Here is a 21,827-nt window from a genome sequence, read left to right on the forward strand (position 1 = left end):
TATTATTGTAAGACCCTCTGATTTAAGAATGTGAACATGAATTATGCTAAATGGCAAGATAAGGGATCCTTGCAGAAGGGGAAGGAAGAGGGAAGGGAGTGGGAAGCACCAGAGAGACATTCAATACTGATCAATAAACCAATTGTTTAGAATCAAATTACCTTGCCTGGTGTCCCAGGGTTGTCCTACACCCACACCACCCTCCATTCACAGTGCTCCACTTTCACCGTTCCCAAAATTATTTGCTCCCAACAGATTTACACACTCATTCTCTGCTTCAGATTGACAAATACAGTACTGTGCAAATGTCTTAGGCAACTTGGCTAAATATATGTGCCTAAGACTTTTTCTCAGTACTGTACACAGATATATACACACACACACACACACACACACACACACACACACACACACACACACAGACACACACACACACACTCACTCACTCACTCACTCACTCAGTGGCCACTTTATTAGGTACTCCTGCACACTTGTTTATACAAACAGCTAATTAGGCAATCAAGTGGCAACAGCTCAATGCATAAACATAATCATACATGGTCAAGAGGTTCAATTGTTGTTCAGACCAAGCATCAGAATGGAGAAGAAATATGATGTAAAGAACTATGACTGTGGCAAATTGTTGGTGCCAGACAGGGTGGTTTGAGTATCTCAGAAACTGATTTCCTAGGATTTACATGCACAATGTCTATAGAGTTTACAGAGAATGGTATGAAAAACAAAAGTCATCCAGTGATCGGCAATTCCATGGACAAAAATGCCTCGTTAAGGAGAATGTCGAACTGGTTCAAGCTGACAAGAAGGCAACAATAACTCAGATAACCACTCGTTACAATACTGGAGTGCAGAAGTGCATCTCTGAACACACAACATGGCAAACTTTAAAGTGAAAGGGCTACAACAGCAGAAGACCATGAACATACCACTAATTGGCCATGCTATTAGGTACAGGAGGTTTATATAGGCAAATAAAAGGCAGATGGAGTTTAATCTGGCCTAGTGTGAGGTATCACACTATGCGTGATTCAATGTAAACAGACAGTGCATAGTTAATAGCAGAATTCTTAGCAATGATAATGCGCAGAAGGATCTTGGGTTCCAAGTCCATAGCTCCCTGAAAGTGGCTGTACTAGTCAAGGCATTTTCCAAGCTTGCCTTTATTAGTTGAGCCATCAAGTTCAAGAGTCACAAAGTTATGTTGCAGCTTTATAAAACTCTGGTCAGACCACATTCAGTTCTGGTTGCTACATTATAAGAGGACGTGGAGGCTTTCGAAGATGCTGCCTGAATGTGGTATGAGAGGCTGCAGAAACTAAAGTTGTTTTTTTTCTCTCTGAAGAGGTGGAGGCTGAGGGAAGACCTGAAATAAGATTATGATGGGCACTGATAAAGTAGACATCTGGTATCTGTTTCCCTGTGTCAACAAGTCTAAGGTTAGGAGAGGGCGGCATTTAATATGACAGGAGGATAGTTCAAGTGAGATGTGTGAGGCAAGTTGTTGTTTTTTTTTACCCAGAGTGATGAGTGCCTGAGAGATGCCGCTGGGTGATAGAGTAGACACATTTAATAAAGGTTAAGAAGCTCTTAGATTGGTAGATGAAAATGCAGAGAATGGAGTGATATGGACTTGTGTAGGCAGAAGGTACTAGTTTAGTCTGGCTTTCAATTATTAGTTTAACTAGTTCAGCACAACATCATGGCCCTAAGGGACCGTCCCTGAACTGCACTGTTCTATGCTCCAGCATCCTCAAAAACTGAGAAACATGAAATCATAAAATTATTTTATAATGAATACTTAATCTTGTTCCCATGCAGTTGTTATATGAACAATTTAAGTTGTTATATGCAGTTTTTTCACTGAGGCTAGGGGAGAAAAAAAAAGAGGTCATAAGGTTAAGGGTGAAGGGGGAAAAGTTTAAAGGGAACATTAGGGGTGGCTTCTTCACACAGAGAGTGGTGGGAGTGTGGAATGAGCTGCCAGATGAAGTGCTGAATGCGGGCTCACTTTTGACATTTAAGAAAAACTTGGACAGGTATATGGATGAGAGGGGTTTGGAGGGATATGGCCCAGGTGCAGGTCAGTGGGACGAGGCAGAAAAATGGTTTGGCACAGCCAAGAAGGGCCAAGACACCTGTTTCTGTGCTGTAATGTTCTATGGTTCTATGAACTATTTCAATCAGAAAATAAACTTGTCCAAAAAGGTTTAATTTTAACCAAAATAGTGATGAATGGGCACCTCATGTAGTGTGACGGTTAGTGTAACGCTATTACAGCACCAATGACCTGGATTCAATTTCACAACTGTCTGTAAGGAGCTTGCACGATATCCCTGTAACTACGGGGTTTCATCCTGGTGCTCCTCTCACGTTCCAAAGATGTACAGCTTGGAAGGTTAATTGGAAGCATTGGTGCAATTGGTTGGCTCATGCTCTTTGAGCCAGAATGGCCTGTTACCATGCTGCATCTCTAAATAAAAATAAATTTAAACTTGTAACGAATATTGTTTTTATTAAAGGCATACCTCTAAAATTTCATCTTGTACTTGTAATATTCCAGTTTGGCCAATTGGTCCATCAGGCACAATCGATGATACGTAATGATGACCATCAAATGAGTCCAGCTCCACTCCAAGATTCAATGTATGAACTGGTAACAGCTAAGTTTAAACAGAAAAAAAAGGTTGATTGCAAAATTATCTTTGTTCATCCAGTTATATTAAAACGATCTCTTTTGCACCACCTTCTGTTGATAAACAATATGAACACCTGAAGCCACAGAACAACATAGGTACCAACTTTGATTTAGGGTTGAAATCTCACCAAGGAGATGGAGGCCTTACCATAGAAGCTTATGTTCATAATATCAGTCAAACTACACTACAGTATTGAGGGACGGCTGCAAAGGCTTTCAGAGACAATGTTAATTAAAGGCCAATTCTGCTAACAAGGTGGAAATAACAGCTCCCTCATGACATTTTGAAGAATCCCAAGTTTATATTAATTCTTCTAATTGTATTTGAAGGTATTTTTTAAATTCTATTTGAAATATTTGTACATTATTTAAACTCCATTTGCAGACCTTTCTGTTTGTGAGTTTGTTTCTTAAATTGTAATAATAATTACATGTCAGAAAGTTCCTCATTAGCTGCTAAGCACTTTGGAATGAACACCATTCTGTAAATCCTCCTCTTTTCCGAGTAGAAATTGCAATTTAAAAAAACATATTGTAACTGAATGTAGTCAAACTTTTGGTATTAAACTACTTACTTAAAATTGATTGTAATAACACAATTAAATAATGATGTAAACAAAAAAAAGATATGCATGGGAAAATACGGTTTTCCTAATGGAGAATCATTGTTTGTATACTCAGATAGTTTTGTGTTCTTAATGGCACTTTAGTCTTCACAACAATCAGTTTAATCAGTTTTCTGTTCAACCATTTGAAATCATTAGTTCATTGTTCCAGACTGGCACAATAATCCTAATTGCAATTTTTTCAATAAAATATTATATATGTTCATTACAGCCACAGAAGGATCCATTCACTCTCTGAGAAAAATCCTTGTCAGTTTTGCTGGCAGACTGAAAGGCTCTGCAATTCAGCAAAGAAGAAATACTTTGCTTTCAATTTTTCTCTGATTTTATAGATAATTCATGCTCACAATAACTTGGGAAGCAATAATCTGCTTTTCCTTTCACTACTCCTTGGTGTCAAGAATGACTTTCATATGGTTCTGAGACAAAGTCTGACCCTTCTCTACCAGATTCTGATGGGCTGACAGAGATATTACATTTTTAAGGGGGGATTTTGAAACATTGTTGAGGCATTTCTTCTGCCCTCCTGGTAAACTTCTGCCATGATGGAGCTTGAAGAAGAATGTTTGCATCAGGCATGTGGTCCTATCATTGGAGGCTTTATGTTGGAGATGCTGACCTACAAATGTGTCGAATATTCATTGTCCTAGGCCAGGAAGCCTTGTGCTTTTCTTGTCAAGCTCTGCTTTATAAATACAACAGCTATGAGCTTCTAAGCATCATTGTTTTTGAGTAAGTTAAATTTCCAACCAATACTCTTTGTTTAGCTTCTTGTCATAAACAGGAGCAAATCTTCAGTCCTTCTTGTAAACGACATGCAGTATAATCATTCTGATGTTATAAAGTCAGCTTTGCAAACAAGCACTATCTATAGGGAACGAGAAGCTGGCCCACAGCACCTGGGCTTATTGCTCATGTGGAGCCATATAAGACAATGAATTATTTAATTGAGCTTGCATCAATTGAGACAGCGCTGGCTAAGTTGTTTAGCTCAAGGAAGCTTGATACTTATCACATCAAATAGCTGATCCTTTAATAGCTGGAAGGTTTGTACACTTCAGGGATGCAGCTTCACAGCATTAATTGTCGGTGCCCGTGATCTCTGTCTCTGGAACCTTTTAGACCATTTGCGTTAAAACGTATCCGAGAAAATATCATGTGTGCGAAGTTGTCCAAGTGGCAGAGAAACACTGTAATTGTAGAGAGCAGTTCGGGCTTTCTACGAATGGCCCAGAAACACCAAGAAGAATGACAGAAACACTGGGTGAACTAGATACATTCCTCTGCCTTCAGTTTCTGAGACTGACAACTGGTACATCTGCGGCTTGTCGGTATGGCTTATAAAAAATGTAGCTATGTTTTGGGATTCCTGTATGCTTCAGAGTTTGGAAATTTTTTAAAATAGAAATATTCTGTGAGTTTTAACTGTGCTTTAAGAATGTTATTTGAATTTAAACATATATCACTGAAAATAAATGAACTGTGCTTAAACTGCTTATGCCTTACAAGGCGCAAAACGAAAGACTGTGTGACGTGCCACTGCTCACACAGACTCTCACAAGGAGTTCATCCGCCCTTTGACAGGTTTTGTGTTTAGTCTTGCTGGGGGGCTACACCCCCTCCTCCCTGGTTAACCAAATTGCACCTGGGGGTGTGCCAGTTGAGTCGCCAACAACCCGACTCGAGACAGGTAGTACTTGACCTGGCACAACACCGGCCCTCTAGGCCTGAGTCAACATAGTAGTTTAAACTGCAGTGGACCCTCCTTATCCACAAGTTCCGCAGGCGCGAATTCAACCAACCACGAATCGAGAAAACCCAGAAGTGCTCTTCCAGCACTTATTGTTCGATCCTTCAATGGAACAAAGCCTCCATGTCACTCGAGGGATAACAACATGCCTACAACCACTGCAAGATTTGTTTGATGATGCAAAGAAAAAGAAGAGACAGCTTCCTATAACAATGTTTCTAACTAAATCATCTGCAATTCTGAAGTCATCCATAGCTATCTATATTGGATAGGACTTACGATCTTCGTTTGAGTTTAGAACTTCGCTGTCAGCAAGCCCAATAACATCACAGGGAAGGATTATTATTATTAAACTCTTTTTATTGTGTTTTCAAGTAATTAGAGAATAAAAGTATATGAAAAAAAAGTATATTACCCATTCCCCCCTGCCCCCTAACATCCCTATAGAAAAAAAAGAAGAAAGAAAAAAAAAAGAAAGAGTGCCTGGATATTGGAAGATCCCCACATGCTCCATGGAGTTCGTAATAACTTTAGTATATATATTTATTTCTTTCCCCAAATAACCAATTATTTCATCTTCGGAGCACCTATATATTTAATCCTGTCTTTTGTAAATAAGGGCGCCAAATTTTCAAAAATGTTTCATATTTATCTCTTAAATTATAAGTAATTTTTTCAAGTGGAATACAGCCATAAATTTCTTTCTTCCAACGATCTATACTTAAATATGTATCCGATTTCCAAGTAACTGCAATAGCCTTTTTGGCTACTGCCAATGCAATTTTTATAAATTCTTTCTGATATTTATTCAATTTGGGTATCGGTTTTATCCCTTCAATATCACCTAGTAAAAGTAATATTGGATTATGTGGAAGTTGTATTCCAATAATTTGTTCCAATAAAACTCTTAAATTTGTCCAAAAAGGTTGAATTTTAGAACAAGACCAAGTAGAATGTAAAAAAGTACCAATTTCTTGGTTACATCGGAAACACTGATCGGATAAATTTGTGTTTAATTTATTTATTTTTTGTGGTGTAATATATAATTGATGTAAAAAATTATATTGCACTAATCTTAACCGGACATTTATTGTATTTGTCATACTCTCAAGACATAGTCTTGACCAATTTTTTTCTTCAATTTTAATATTCAAGTCAATTACCCATTTCTGTCTTGACTTATGGACTCCTTGTTTAATTGCTTGTTTTTGAATCAAATTATACATACAAGAGATGAATTTTTTAATCTTTCCTTTTTGAATTAAAGTTTCTATTTCATTAGATTTCGGCAATAACATTGTTTGACCTAATTTTTCTCTTAAATAAGCCCTTAGTTGAAAGTAACAAAAAAGAGTGTTGTTTGATACTTTATATTTATTCTTTAATTGATCAAATGACATTAATATACCTCCTTCAAAACAATCTCCTATATATCTAATCCCTTTTTGAAACCAATTATATAAAAGTTGATTATCCATTGTAAAAGGAATAAGTCTATTTTGAATTAAAGATCTCTTTGCTAATAAGGATTTCTTTGTCTCATCGTCAACATTTATCTTATTCCATAAGTCAATCAAATGTTTTAATATAGGAGATTCTTTCTTTTCCTGTATCCATTTAGATTCCCATTTATATATAAAATCTTCTGGTGTATTTTCTCCTATTTTATCTAGTTCTATTCTAATCCATGCCAGTTTATCTTTCTCAAAAAAAGATGTAATAAATCTAAGTTGACACAGGGAAGGATGATGCTTATTTGCATAACTATTAGTGCATTTGGAGAATTTTGTGGAAAAAAACATTAGCATTCACCTCAACAGTACTTCAAAGCACCTGCTATAGCTCTAAAAGACACGAGTACAGAGATCATTATTGGATAGTTAAACATGTGCTCCGATCTGGATTTGCCATCCTGATTTGCTGTGTTTAATCATAACATATATCTGTGGGATACTGAAGATAAAACTGTCAGCATTCACTAAAATGAATCCACACAATTTTTAGTGCTGCATATGAAGTGAACATGGAAATTCTGAAGTTGCTTTTAGTAGCTTGCAGCTTGGCATTAAGTTCTGCTCCAAGCTGGGAGTTTGAAGAGGGATCACGTAATTGCAGTGATTGTCCCATGACTAACAATGAGACGTCCCTCAAAGTCCTTGTGCAAGGTCAGAAGAGGTTAAGATTTCTATAATGATTTGAATGGCAGGGAATGACTTGCAAGGGATTCAGCAAGAAATTATACTTCTTGTAAACAAGAATTTTTTCAGGATCAACACGAGTGAATCTGCAGATGCTGGAAATAAATAAAAACACAAAATCCTGGCAGAACTCAGCAGGCCAGACAGCATCTATGGGAGGAGGTAGTGACGACGTTTCAGGCCGAAACCCTTCATCAGGAGTCCTGATGCTGAGTTCTGCCAGCATTTTATGTTTTTAATTTTTTCAGCATTCTTGTTTTATTTTCTGTTACAGTGAATGGTTTTAAATACTTTATCAGCTTAAAATTTTTAAGTTTTAACATTATCTTTGTTTCATTTTTTGCTTGAGTGTTATTGAGACATTCAGAAACACATCTGGCTTAATGTAAGGATTTGATTCTGCTGATGTCAGATTGTTTATCCACTTTTAGTGGGCAGGCCTAAACTGGCTACCCGACTAATGAATCCTTTACCAGAATGGATCCTTCTCACTGGTAAGATTGTTGTACCATGAGTTGTAAAGTGAACAGTTTACTGAGATATAATTTAAAATTTATTTTGGAGTTCAGATTTCTTCACCACTGAAACCGGAGGCAGAGGTTACTGCAGCATTTAAGTAAAAATTACAAAAATAATATTTGAAGCACAGAAAAGCTCAGAGAGACTGGGATTGACCAAACACCCTACTTTAGCATAAAAATGACAATAGGATTCAATTGCTTTGTTTGGAGATGGAGAACAGATAAGTATTGTCTTAAAATTAGGAAGAGATTATTTAGAAGTAAAATCATGAAATGTTTCCTTGGATTAAAATGGGAAAGTAGACATTGCACTTTCTACCTGCTCCACACCCCTCCCCCTCTTTCTATGATCCTCAGGTTTGTGTTGACCAAGGGAAAAGATAAGTTGATACACAGATCAACCCTGATTCAACTATATAGTTAAAGAGGCATAAAGAACTGATTGGCCCAATTCTGTTCATATGTTCTGAATTACAAACAGCAAAGAAAACATTCTAAACCAGATTTTACTCATCCTATTTCATAATTTCAGTAAAAATTGCCAAGGAAAAAAAGGAATAACATCTCAATGACCCCTTCACAAACAATAACACTGGTAACAGTGGAAACATTGCAGGCATTTAAGAAAATTTTAAAAATAAGAAACACAAGTGATGACACAGAGCTAAAAACTTGAATGCTATGCCAAACTAACACACCAGAATAATTAACATTCTGTTGCAAGCCCCAACCTAGAAACAAATTGAGTCCCACTCATTACAATCACTGTGTTGTGTTACCTTCGAATATTTCAGCATATCTGCATCATCACAGATCCGAGATTCCACATTAAGCACCTGATTACAAATAAGGAATAAAAATTATGAAATGAATGTAGCACATGATCAATGTGTTTTCACTCAACTATTAACTATCTGATGGTTCCTAATGCTACAATTTAACATCCTGATCATAAATTAAGAGGCAATTTAGAAACATAGTAAATTAAGAATCATCATTTATAGAATGCAGGAAACTTTCTCAACTGTTATGAAATATTTTGTTGGGCTCCGTTTGGAGAGAAGGAAAGTACTCCATAATGTTGCAATTAATTGATGTGTTGAGTCAGTTCCTAACCTAATGACACTATCTCTCCATGTCAAAGCATTTAGTATCATTTCTGTTCCGCAACAAGGAAAATTTTGACATCTTCTTGAAAAACACTTTGTTTCTAATATCCTCTTCTGATTAATGTTTTTTAATCTTCAGATAGCAGATTAGGAGATGGCAGAAGCAAATGAATGACAATGAATATTGGTACCAGAGGTCTACTTGGCAAAATAAATTGCAGCAAGAGAGAAGGATGATGAATTGAGGGCTGTTACGAAAACCCCGTAACCAGGTAACTTACCAGCAAAGATAGATGGATCAGCTGAGTCGGATGCTACTATTTTCAAACGTTTTATTCAATAAGGGCACAAACGTATGGTTCATACAAAACATTCAAATCGTCAAAACTCAATCTAAACACCGGTGTAACCGTAATCAATCAGAAATAAGCTCTTTCGTTGTCTAGGGTATATAATACTGAGTCCAATTGGAAATATAAAGAGTCACTCTGAAGTCTGCAGGCTTTTGGTTTCACCTGTTGGAGAGAGAGAGAGATAAAACGGAAAAACTTGCCCAACACATCCGTGGAATCAGGGGACCGATCTTCCCCGTTGTTAGTTAAAAGCGATCTTCCGTTGGTTCCAGCCACAAACCCCGCATTCGGAATTTAACGCACGTGGCTTATTTCAAAATGGCTTCCCGTTCCCACGGGAAGCGTTATCGTGCTTCTTGGTGTCTCCTTGGTGCGTCTGAGGGTCGTCCTCTTTCAGACCCTTCTTTATACTGCCTCACGGGATCTCAGGTGTCAATCAGGTTGCAGGTGATGCAATCTCTCTCAACCAGCCCACTTTGCCCGAGGGCTTTACAATGTCCCTGCGAGTTGGCACGTCTGCAGTTCCCAGGTGTCTCCTGAGAACAATGCCACAGTCACCAGCTTTTGTCCCAGTGGAATGCGGTATCCAGCACGTTGCTGTCTTTCCATTTCCTGTGTCCATTCAGCCTGTCTCTCTCTCTCTCTCTTGCTCTCTCTCTCGGGTCATTGACCCCCCTTTTACTAGGGCTCTTGCAATTCTCACAAAGGAGGGGGCTGGTATCATAACACCTCCCCTCTTAAAAAGGTTTTTACCAGCGGTTAAAACCCAGAGTGGTACAGTCTTACAGAAATTTTGAATCTAACACAATACAGAAGCTTTTCTTTTCACTACAGAGTAATAGTTATACATTCAAGTCAGCATCTAAACAGGTAACAAGTACAGTGCCCCTTTCCTTTAATACCTTAACCTCACGTGCCATGCTAACGCCTAGCAGCATCAGACTTCAGCTCAATAACCAGCTTATTTATTTGCTTTCTTCAGCAACATAACTAAGGAGGTGTGATCTTAGCTTAGGTGCATCTACAAAAGTTTATGCGAATACTAATCGTTTCGGTCGGTTTACTTCGCCGGCAGGTCTCCAAAGGTCGTCTTTATTATTCACAGGCTTTGGCGCAACCCGTAAAACCTGCTTTGCTGTTTAAAAAAAATGGCATCCCCATTAACCGTCACCTCTTTTCTGGCGAGTCCCCCCGTTGGGACTTTGAGTAATTTGGCGTGGTGAACTCCCGCCCGCCTCGTTCATCGGGGCTATTTTTTTTCAACACCATGCCACAGACTGTCAAGACCCTTCAGGCTATTTGTTTTTAATTCCAACTCCTCTTTCAGGTAGCATTTCGAATGCAACCTCTTCACACCCCACCCTGGCGTAACAATAGAGTGGGGGGCCCCGCTATTTCCCGACTCACTCTGTGAGCGATCTGCCAGGTTTAAAATTTCTTCCTTCGACTTGGGAACTACAGACTTTCCGTTTCCTTCAATAACAATCCTCATTCCCCCCTTAAATTCGGCATTAACCTTGGCCCCACTCTCGAATACAAACACCGTGGAACTCACACTTCCCACGGTTACCAAGGTTAACCCTTTTCCTACTGAACCAACCCTATCTGATCCACGAAGACGGCCGCCCCGTCCCCCTGAATCAAACACCTCAGACTTCCTCTGAGCTCTGTTACCAGGTTCAGCACCACGTGCGCCCCCATCTTGGACACACTCAAACGGGACATTGGCCCCTTCCAGGCTTTCAATACCCGTACCTTTTTCAAATTCTAACGTCCCCCGATCCTTCCAGCTACTCTCTAGGCAGCCCCCTGTTGGGGAAGGCGCAACCCTGCGAGCTGAAACAACCTCCTCGGCCATTTCAGCTGACTTCTCCACAGCAAGGATACCCTTCCTCTCTAAGACTGCCCTCATTTCACTCTCGGGACAATCGAGAACACCTTTAGAACTCTGAACTTCTTCAAACAATTCTGCCAAACCAGACAGATTAACCATGTCCAACTCTGGACATTTTAACAACTTTATCCGTTTCTCAACTTTAGTTCCTACCTCTAGGACCTTTCTCTTCACTAAGGGCAGGGCTATTTCCTCTCCCTTACCCCCTTTTACTTTACTGCTTTCTGTTTTACCACCCTCGGAACCCTCATGGTACAGGGTCGGTAAAAACATCTTGGCCAGATCACCGCTGGCTTCATTTAAACTGTCCTCTTTCTCAGCCGCTTTTTCCGACAGGCTGCGAGTGACCGCGCATGCGCGATAGCTCGGGGACTCCATGGGCGGGGCCTCAACTATCAGGGCGGTTCCCATCTTCCCACCCGCGAGGTCATTACCCAACAGGAGGTCCACGCCCTCCCCCGGTAACTCCGGCAGGACTCCTAGCTCCACAGGTCCCGACACCAACTCGCAATCGAGAAAGACCCTATGCAAAGGCACGACCGTGATCTGGTTCCCGATTCCTCTCAGGGCAACCTCCCCCGTCCGAGGGCCGAAATTTAACACATTACGGCTAATTAACGATAGTTCCGCCCCCGTGTCTCTCCAAATTCGTACAGGGATGGGGGGGTCCCCTTCCCTCAAAGACACGGTTCCTTCGGAACTAAATGTCTCCCGCCCCTCCGGTATTCCATCTACCTGGGGCCCTCTTGTCAACGTCCTGATTACCACTGCACGCCCGATAGGGATCGCTGCTCTCTCCCTCTCTGGCTCCTTTCTCAGAGCAAAGCACTTTGATGCAATATGTCCCACCTTTCCACAATTAAAACAGTTTAAACCAGGAGATCTCCAGGTTTCCTGTCTGTTATCCTCACTTTTTGTGCTAGCTCCCGGTGGAGTTTCTCCCTTAGCCGGCGGACTGTCCCTACCATTCCGATGGTCTCTCGGGTAACTTTTTGGCGAGGAAAACTTTGTCTTGTGGGTTAGGGCATATTCATCTGCGAGCCTAGCCATCTCTGAGATGGACTGATTCGTCCTCTCACTTAAATACATTCGGATCTCTTCCGGAACGCAGCTTTTAAATTCCTCAATCAAAACTAGCTCCCTGAGACGCCCATAGTCCTCGGCCACCTTTTCAGCTGTGCACCAACGATTCAAGAGCACACCCTTCTCATGGGCTAGCTCGGTATACGTTTGATTCCACCCTCTTTTTAAATTTCGGAACCTTTGTCTATACGCCTCAGGTACTAACTCGTAACCTCGGAGAATGGCCTCCTTTACTTGATCATAATTCCCGTCCCTTTCTGTGGGCAGCGCGGCATATACCCGCTGTGCTTTTCCTCGTAACACACTTTGTAACAACGCCACCCATTGCTCTCTGGGCCACTGCTGATTCTCTGCCACCTTTTCAAAGAGCAAGAAATAACTATCAACATCCGTCTCCTCGAACGGGGGGACCAACCTCAACGCCCGACTAATATCAAACCCCTCTTTCTCTCCCCCTTGAGTTCTTCGCTCTTGTTTCCGCCTGTCCAGCTCCAATTCATAGTTCCTCTGTTTCTCTCTCTCTTCTGCTTCTAGCTGCTTTAGTTTGAACACCTGCTCTCTTTCCCTCTCGGCTTCTCTTGCCCTCTCGGCTTCTCTTGCCCTCTCGGCTTCTCTCTCTGCAGCCTTCTGAGCTGCGTCTATTTCTAGCTGCTTTATTTTAAACTCATGTTCCAGCCTTGCTTTCTCCAACTCTGCCTGATTTGTCCCACTCACTAATCTCCTTTCGGGAATATTTTCCAAATCCTCAGCTGTAAACACCTTCTTCCCAACGTAATGCTGTTGTATGACCCTTAGCACTTCCTGCTTTTTCATTGCTGGCTTCACCGCTGTGAGGTCTAAGGCCTGCGCCAAACTTACTAAGTCTGATTTTGTAGCCTTCCCTAGCGCCTCTACCGTCGGGTTTCTCCTAAATTCCGACACATCCATCTTTGCTGGTTTTTCTGTCTGGCTACCTGCGTACCAGATCCAAATTATTTTTTTTTTTGACTTACAATCCCGATTGACTGACCTCCCCCTTTTTGGTGTCAAATCCCGAGACGAGAACCCCACTTGTTACGAAAACCCCGTAACCAGGTAACTTACCAGCAAAGATAGATGGATCAGCTGAGTCGGATGCTACTATTTTCAAACGTTTTATTCAATAAGGGCACAAACGTATGGTTCATACAAAACATTCAAATCGTCAAAACTCAATCTAAACACCGGTGTAACCGTAATCAATCAGAAATAAGCTCTTTCGTTGTCTAGGGTATATAATACTGAGTCCAATTGGAAATATAAAGAGTCACTCTGAAGTCTGCAGGCTTTTGGTTTCACGTGTTGGAGAGAGAGAGAGATAAAACGGAAAAACTTGCCCAACACATCCGTGGAATCAGGGGACCGATCTTCCCCGTTGTTAGTTAAAAGCGATCTTCCGTTGGTTCCAGCCACAAACCCCGCATTCGGAATTTAACGCACGTGGCTTATTTCAAAATGGCTTCCCGTTCCCACGGGAAGCGTTATCGTGCTTCTTGGTGTCTCCTTGGTGCGTCTGAGGGTCGTCCTCTTTCAGACCCTTCTTTATACTGCCTCACGGGATCTCAGGTGTCAATCAGGTTGCAGGTGATGCAATCTCTCTCTCAACCAGCCCACTTTGCCCGAGGGCTTTACAATGTCCCTGCGAGTTGGCACGTCTGCAGTTCCCAGGTGTCTCCTGAGAACAATGCCACAGTCACCAGCTTTTGTCCCAGTGGAATGCGGTATCCAGCACGTTGCTGTCTTTCCATTTCCTGTGTCCATTCAGCCTGTCTCTCTCTCTCTCTTGCTCTCTCTCTCGGGTCATTGACCCCCCTTTTACTAGGGCTCTTGCAATTCTCACAAAGGAGGGGGCTGGTATCATAACAGGGCAAAGAAAACTCAAATCACCACAGAAAGTAAAGGGTGAGCATAGATATCTCAGAGATATCGTCAAAGCAATTAATTTGTTTGCTGCATGATGCAAAGCATTCAAAAATAATGTGTATAAAGCAACAAATGAAGTAGAAATTTTAAAAAAAGCATAATCGCAACTAAACCAAGAAAATCTGCTAACACCGATGGATTACCTGACAAACATAAAATGTACTTTTCGATTGGGTAATTTAAAATGATACCCTACAAATATTAACAAAAGCAATAAAAGTGGCTGTATATGAAATCTTTTCACTTATGATTACTTCCCACTTGCAAACTACATTTAAACATCACCATTTCATCCACAAATAAACATAACAGATAAATATGTAACAAGTCTGTCATAAATTTCAATGTATCTTTAAAATGTGACAAACTGTGTTATTATAATTACATAACCATACTAAACATTAGTTCAGAAACACATTTCATTGATCCTACTAAATTTCTAAAGAAGCCATTCTCACTGTCAGGAGTACTCAATGCAAAAAAAGTGATTTCTTTTCATTTGGAAATGAAAACTAAATTTTACTCTCTCCATGCAAATAAAACTTATAATGGATAATAAATGAATTGTTGAATACCACTGCTTGATTTATTTTTATCCTCAGTTTTTAGAAGCAGAACTGGAATTAGACAATCATACCATCACTTCATACTCTGCCCCCAAACGATTTTCCCATTTGCACTTTAATTCTTCACGTGTTGCAGCAGATCCTGTACCGAAAATTTTGAAATATCACATTAGATTTAGCTTAGAGAATTCAAACAAAATTACTAAATTAGTTAACAGTATGCAAATTCATCTAGGCAGAATAAAAGTATGGTTATCAATGCCATGCTGGAATCACTTTTGAAATTGAGATTGAAAACTTTGCTAAATGGTATAATAACAAATACCTCTCACTCGATGCCAGTAAGACCAAGGAAATGATTGAGGACCAGGAGAAGGAAACCAGAGGTCCACAGCCAGTAATCATTGGAGGATTAGAGGTGGAGAGGGTCAGTAACTGTAAATTCTTGGGTGTCACTATCTCATAGGATCTGTTCTGGACCCACCATATAAATATTATTGCGAAGAAAGCACATCAGCACCTCTGCTTCCTTAGGAGTCTGTGGAGATTCAGCATGTCATCGAAAACCATGGCAAACTTCTACAGATGTGTAGTGAAAAGTGTGCTGACTGGCTGCATTACAGCCTGGTATGGGAACACCAATGCCTTTGAGTAGAAAATCTTACAAAAGGTAGTAGATTTGGCCCAGTACATCACAGGTAAAACCTTCCAAACCATGGAGCGCATCTACATGAAACATTGTCATAGAAAAGCAGAATCCATCATCAAAGATCCTCACCACCCTGGTCATGCTCTTTACTCGCTACTCCCATCAGGGAGAAGGTACAGGTGACTCAGGACTCACACCACCAGGTTCAAGGACAGTTGCTATCCCTCATCCATTAGGCTCTTGAACAAAGGGGATAACTACACTCATTTAAGGACTTTGTTATATTGATGGATATGATATTGTTATTTTATGTTATATTTCATGCCTGTTATTTATTGCTATTTATTTATATCTGCATTTGCAGAGTTTGTTTACAGTTACTGATGTTTACAGCCTGGTTACTGTTCTATAGATTTGCTGAGTATGCCCACAGAAAAAGATTCTCAAAGTTGTACGTGATGACATACATGTACTCTAATAATAAATTTTACTTTGAACTTTGAACTATGCTTCACTTATCTTCATCTAGTAATGCTTATCTTAAGCACTGCGCATTCTGGGCGCTCCACAAAATTATGTATACTCATTGTATTTTAAACAGGCTACCAATATTGATCAATGGACTATTGATAATCTATTGATCCCGAATCAAGTACACAGAGCTAATGTTTTATTAATTCTAGTGCACAGGGTTTATTGTTCTATTGAGCTTAATAGAATCACTGTACAGAAAGTAAATGCAAGCAAATTTGTTTCCATAAAAATATTTACAGCAAATAAAATATTGAAGATAGAACAGAATATTTCACGATTCCGTAGGAATTTAGGAAGTGAGTAATCTGACTGATTTTCCTTCTAATAATGATCAGCATAGATAACTTTCAGCTGAAATTTCAAAACAGTAGCTAAAGAAATGTTATTTGGTCTCAAGCCCTGTAACATAAACTATCTCGAACACTTCTAGCAACTTGACGACTGTAAGTCTTATCCATGCCTTTCATACTACTGTTACTGCAGTCAGCTTCCTGCTGCCATCCGTTTTCTGCCCTTTGCAGGAACTCTGATCCCCATGTTTAACAGCCACATTTGCATCTGATTGAGCAATATCTTAAAATTATTATTTTCATCTTTGCTTTTAAAATGAAAAACAAGAGTAACCTTTTCCAGTTGTCCAAGCTAATTCTTGCCAATTCTGGCCATTTTGCCATCTTCGTTTAACTGTTGCACCATTAACCGCAACTCTCTGAAATCAAAACTCTTCTTAAATTTGCTTCTCTGACTTCATTGCTTCCTTTTAAAATGTTTCTTGAAACATACCCACTTTAGCCAAACTTTTAGTCACGTGCCCTCATTTTATTCTTAATGAATACTTTGCTTCAGTATTCACCAGTGAAAAGGGCCTTGGCAAATGTGGGGATGACTTACAGCAGACTGAAACGCTTCAGCATTTAGACATTAAGATGTGCTGGAGCTTTTGAAAAGCATTAAATTAGGACCAGGACTGGATGAGATATTCCCCAGGCTACCGAGAGAGGAGATTGCTGAGCCTCTTGCTATGATCTTTACATCATCAATAAGGATGGGATAAGTACTAGAGGATTGCAGAGTTGCAAATGTTGTTCCCTTGTTCAAGAAAGGGAGTATTGATAACCCAGGAAATTACAGATCAGTGACGTCAGTGGTGGGCAAGTTGTTGGAGAAGATCCTGAGAGGCAGGATTTATGAGCATTTGGAGAGACATAATCTGATTAGGGATAGTCAGCATGGCTTTGTCAAGGGCAGGTCATGCCTTATGAGCCTGACTAAATACTCTGAGGATGTAACAAAACACATTGATGAAGGTTGAGCAGTGGATTTAGTCTATATGGATTTCAGTAAGGCATTTGATAAAGTTCCCCATGAAAGGCTCCTTCAGAAAGTAAGGAGGCATGGGATCCAAGTAGACCTTGCTTTGTGAACCCAGAAATGGCTTGCCCACAGAATGCAAAGAGTGGCTGTAGATGAGGCATATTCTGCATAGAGGTCAGTGACCAGTGGTGTGCCTCACGGATCTGTTCTGGGACCCCTTCTCATTGTTATTTTTATAAATGACCTGGATGAAGAAGTAGAAGGGTGGGTTAGTAAGATTGCTTACTAACGTGAGTTTGCTTCATGATGACACGAAGGTCGGGGTGTTGTGAATAATCTAGAGGGTTGTCAGAGGTTACAGCGGGACATCGATAGGTTGCAAAACTGGGCTGAGAAGTGGCAGATGGACTTCAACTCAGATAAGTGTGAAGCAGTTCATTTTGGTAGGTCAAATTTGAAGACAGAATGGTAAGAGTCTTGGCAGTGTAGAAGATCCAAGAGATCTTGGGGTCCATGTCGATAGGACACTCAAAGCTGCTGCGCAGGATGACAGTGTTGTTAAGAAGGTGTATGGTTTGTTGGCATTCATCAACCGTGGAATTGAGATCACAAGCCGTGAGGCAATGTTACAGCTATACAAGACCTTGATCAGACCCCACTTGGAGTATTGTGTTCAGTTCTGGTCACCTCACTACAGGAAGGATGTAGATACTATAGAAAGAGTGCAGGGCAGATTTACAAGGATGTTGCCTGGATTGGAGAGCATACTTCATGAGAATAGGTTGAGAGTACTTGGCCATTCTCCTTGAAGTGACAGAGGATGAGAGGTGTATAAGATGATGAGGGGCATTGATCGTGTGGATAGCCAGAGGCTTGTTCCCAGGGCTGAAATGGCTGACACGAAGGGCCATAGTTTTAAGGTGCTTAGAAATAGGTACCAAAGGGATGTCAGGGCTTAGTTTTCCACACAGAGTGGTGGGTGTCTGGAATGTACTGGTGGTGGCAGTGGTGGAAGTGGATACAATAAGGTCTTTTAAGAGCCTCTTAGATAGGTACATGGAGCTTAGAAAAATAGAGGGCTATGCTCTAGGGAAATTCTAGGCAGTTTCTAGGGTAGGTACAAGGTCGGCACAACATTGTGGGCCGAAGGGCCTGTAATGTGCTGTAAATTTCTATGTTGTATGTTCTATGATAAACTGGACCACAGAGAGGCAGTTTCCACTTGTACAAGAGTCATAAACAAGAATTTACAAGTTTGAGTACACTTCTTAAAATAAGGTAAAAGTCTAGAAAAAGTTTCTTTACTGAACAATTCAGAAAGAGGATTATTGATGGAATTTGGTAAAGATTAATCACCTTAAATGATGAAATGTGTTCAAGGTTTCAGAATCAAAATTAGAATCAGGTTTACTAAAACTGGCATATGTCATGAAATTTGTTGTTTCGCGACAGCAGAACATTGCAATATATAATAATAAAAACGACAAATTACATTAAGTATATACAAAATGATAAATTAAATAAGTAGTGCAAAAGAGATGGGAAAAATACTGAAGAATGGGTTCATTTTCCATTCAGAAAGCTGATGGCGGAGGGGAAGAAGCTGCTCCTAAAACAGAGTGTGGATCTTCAGGCTCCTGTACCTCTTCCCTGATGGTCGCCCTGGGTGTTGGAGGTCCTTAATGATGGATGCTGCCTTTTTAAGGCATCACCTTTTGAAGGTATCCTCAATGCTGGGAAGGTTAGTGCTCATTATGGAGCTGGTGGAGCTTCCAATTTCTACAGCTTTTTCCAGTCCTGTGCATACCAGTGCTACAGCCAGTTAGAATGCTCTCTACGGTACAGCTGTAGAAATATGCAAATGTCTTTGGTGACATACCAATTCTCCTCAACTTCTAATGAAACATAGCCCCTACAGTGCCTTCTTTATAACTGCATGAATAATTCGGCCAAGGATAGATCCTCAGAGATGCTGACACCCAGGAACTTGAGACTGCTCACTTTTTCTTCTTCCGATCCCTCGACAAGGACTGGTTTGTGTTTCCTCAACTTACCCTTCCTGAAGTCCACAATCAAGTCCTTGGTCTTACTGACATCGAGTGCAAGGTTGTTGCTGTGACACCACTCAACTAGCTGATCCATCTCACTACTGTACAGCTCCTGTACATTACCTCCTTTTACATTAATTCAAATACTTTTAATTATAAACATATGTTTATCTTTTACTTATGTAATATTACAGTCAGTTAGACTGTCTCTAAATCAGTGTATTCAACAGTAAAGTCAAGTCTACACTAAGGTTTGCAGGAGAAAAGGGCACTACAGTATAAATGGAAATAGGGGGCTTGTTGATGTCTTCTCTGATGAGACGTTGACTTCAAATGAAAACGATTCTTTTGCCTGAAGACAATATCAGAGAGGAACAAAAGGAAGGAGATATTAACTATCAACATATAACATTAAAAAAGGAAAAAGGAAATAGAAAAGGCATGTCAAAGGGGCAGTGTTATGACAGTCATGAGAGATTTCAACATTCAGGTAGATTGGGAAAATCAGTTTGGTAATTGTTCTCAAAAGAGTCAGTTTATGGAATGCCTACAAGATGACTTTTTAGAGCAGTTTCTCATTGAGCCTACTAGGGGATCAGCTATACTGGATTGGGTTTTATGTAATGAACCAGAGGTGATTAGGGAACATAAGGTAAAAGAACCCTTAGGAGGCAGTGATCACAATTTGATTGAATTCAACTTGAAAATTGATAAGGAGGAAGTAAAGTCTAATGTAACAGTATTTCAGTGGAGTAAAGGAAATTACAGTGGTACGAGAGAGGAGTTGGTGGAAGTAAATTGAAAGGAGATGCTGGCTGGGATGACAGCAGAGCAGCAATGGTGTGAGTTTCTGAGAAAAATGAGGAAGCAGGATAGACATATTTGAAAAAAGAAATATTCAAATGGCAAAAGAGTACGACTGTAGTTGACAAGGGAAGTCAAAGCTAATGTAAAAGTAAAAGAGGGGGCATACAACAAAGTAAAAACTAGCAGGAAGGCAGAGGATTGGGAAGCTTATAAAATCCTACAGAGAGCAACTAAAAGAATCATTAGGAGGGAGAAGATGAAATATAAAAGCAAGCTAACAAACAATATCAAAGTGGATTGCAAAAGCTTTTTCAAGTACTGTATATAAAAATAAAAGAGAGATGAAAGTGTATATAGGGCCACTAGAAAATGAGACCAGGAAAATAATAACGGGACAAGGAAATGATAGATGAATTAAGTGAATATTTTGCATCAGACTTCACAGAGGAAGACACTAGCAGTGTGCCAGGTGTTGAAGGGTGTGAGGGAAGAGAAGTGAGTGAAGCTACTATTACAAGGGAGAAGTTGCTTAAAAAGCTGAAAGACCTAACGTTACATAAGTCACCCGGACCAGATGAACTGCACCCGAGGGTTCTGAAAGAGGTAGCAGTAGAGTCTATGGATGCATTAGTAAATATCTTACAAAAAAAATCACTGGACTCTGGCATGGTGCCAGAGGACTGGAAAACTGCAAATGTCACTCCACATTTCAAAAGCCGACATTGGAAATGGTTCAGAGGAGGTTCACAAGGATGATTCCGGAAATGAAAAGGTTATCATACTAGGAACATTAATGGCTCTGGGTCTGTACTCACTGGAATTTAGAAGGATGACGAGGATGGATCTCATTAAAACCTTCTAACGTTGAAAGGCCTAAACAGAGTAGCTGTGGAAAGGATGTTTCCCATGGTAGGGGAGTCTAGGACAAGAGGGCCCAGCCTCAGGATAGAGGGACATCCATTTAAAAGAGATGCTGAGAATTCTTTTCAGCCTGACAGTGGTGAATTTGTGGAATTTGTTGCCGCAGGTGGCTGTGGAGGCCAGGTCGTTGGGTGTATTTAAGGCAGAGCTTGACAGGTTCTTGATTGGACATGGCATCAAAGGTTATGGGGAGACAGCTGGGGAGTGGGGCTGAGAATGGGGGAGAAAAGATCAGCCATGATGTAATGACAGAGCAGACTCCATGGGCCAAATGGCCTAATTCTGTTCCTATGCTTTATTGTCTAAAACACCTCCAAAAATTAACATAATTTAAAATCCCCATGTTAATTCATCCCAGCGAACCTGTCGTTGCAAGCTGCGACCATGTGATGGTGCTGTAGCTGCACTGTGATCTTTATCTCCATAGCCTCTAAAATACCATATGACCATATGAAATTGTATAGGTTATGTATTAATATTGTAGATTTAATCTTTAAGAGATAATTTGAAGTTAAGTTCTTTTGAAAAATACACTAGAATTTTATTTGCCTCTACAGAAGGCTTAATACCAACTTGGTTTGATGCTTTCAGTGAAAGGTCAGCCCAAGTCCTGTGATAATTGTTTATTTTTTATTTATCTTTATTAACCAGTTCCACGAGTTTTTAGCTCATCTCTATATAGATATATTTAAACAGAAGAGCTTAATATTGATGGTTGAAATTTAACAAAAATTTATCTCCTTTACCTCAGTCCTGTCATGAGATACTCTGGGACACTGGGAAGTTTTATAGTACTAATT

The 21,827-nt window shown here is 40.1% G+C and overlaps 1 protein-coding gene across 6 annotated transcripts in view; it reads right to left on the reverse strand.

The window, feature by feature from the left end:
- The window catches only part of patj (PATJ crumbs cell polarity complex component), a 316,611-nt gene that overhangs the window by 253,340 nt on the left and 41,444 nt on the right, over positions 1–21,827 (reverse strand). For all 6 annotated transcript variants that reach the window (XM_073063053.1, XM_073063055.1, XM_073063054.1 and 3 more), the window contains exons 13-15: positions 14,826–14,896; positions 8,588–8,644; positions 2,544–2,678 (exon numbers count right to left, since the gene is read on the reverse strand). In XM_073063053.1, coding sequence (XP_072919154.1) covers positions 2,544–2,678; positions 8,588–8,644; positions 14,826–14,896 — 263 coding nt within the window. The remainder of the gene's footprint in view (positions 1–2,543; positions 2,679–8,587; positions 8,645–14,825; positions 14,897–21,827) is intronic.

Source organism: Hemitrygon akajei, chromosome 12 (assembly GCF_048418815.1).
Source record: "Hemitrygon akajei chromosome 12, sHemAka1.3, whole genome shotgun sequence".
Lineage (NCBI taxonomy): Eukaryota > Metazoa > Chordata > Chondrichthyes > Myliobatiformes > Dasyatidae > Hemitrygon > Hemitrygon akajei.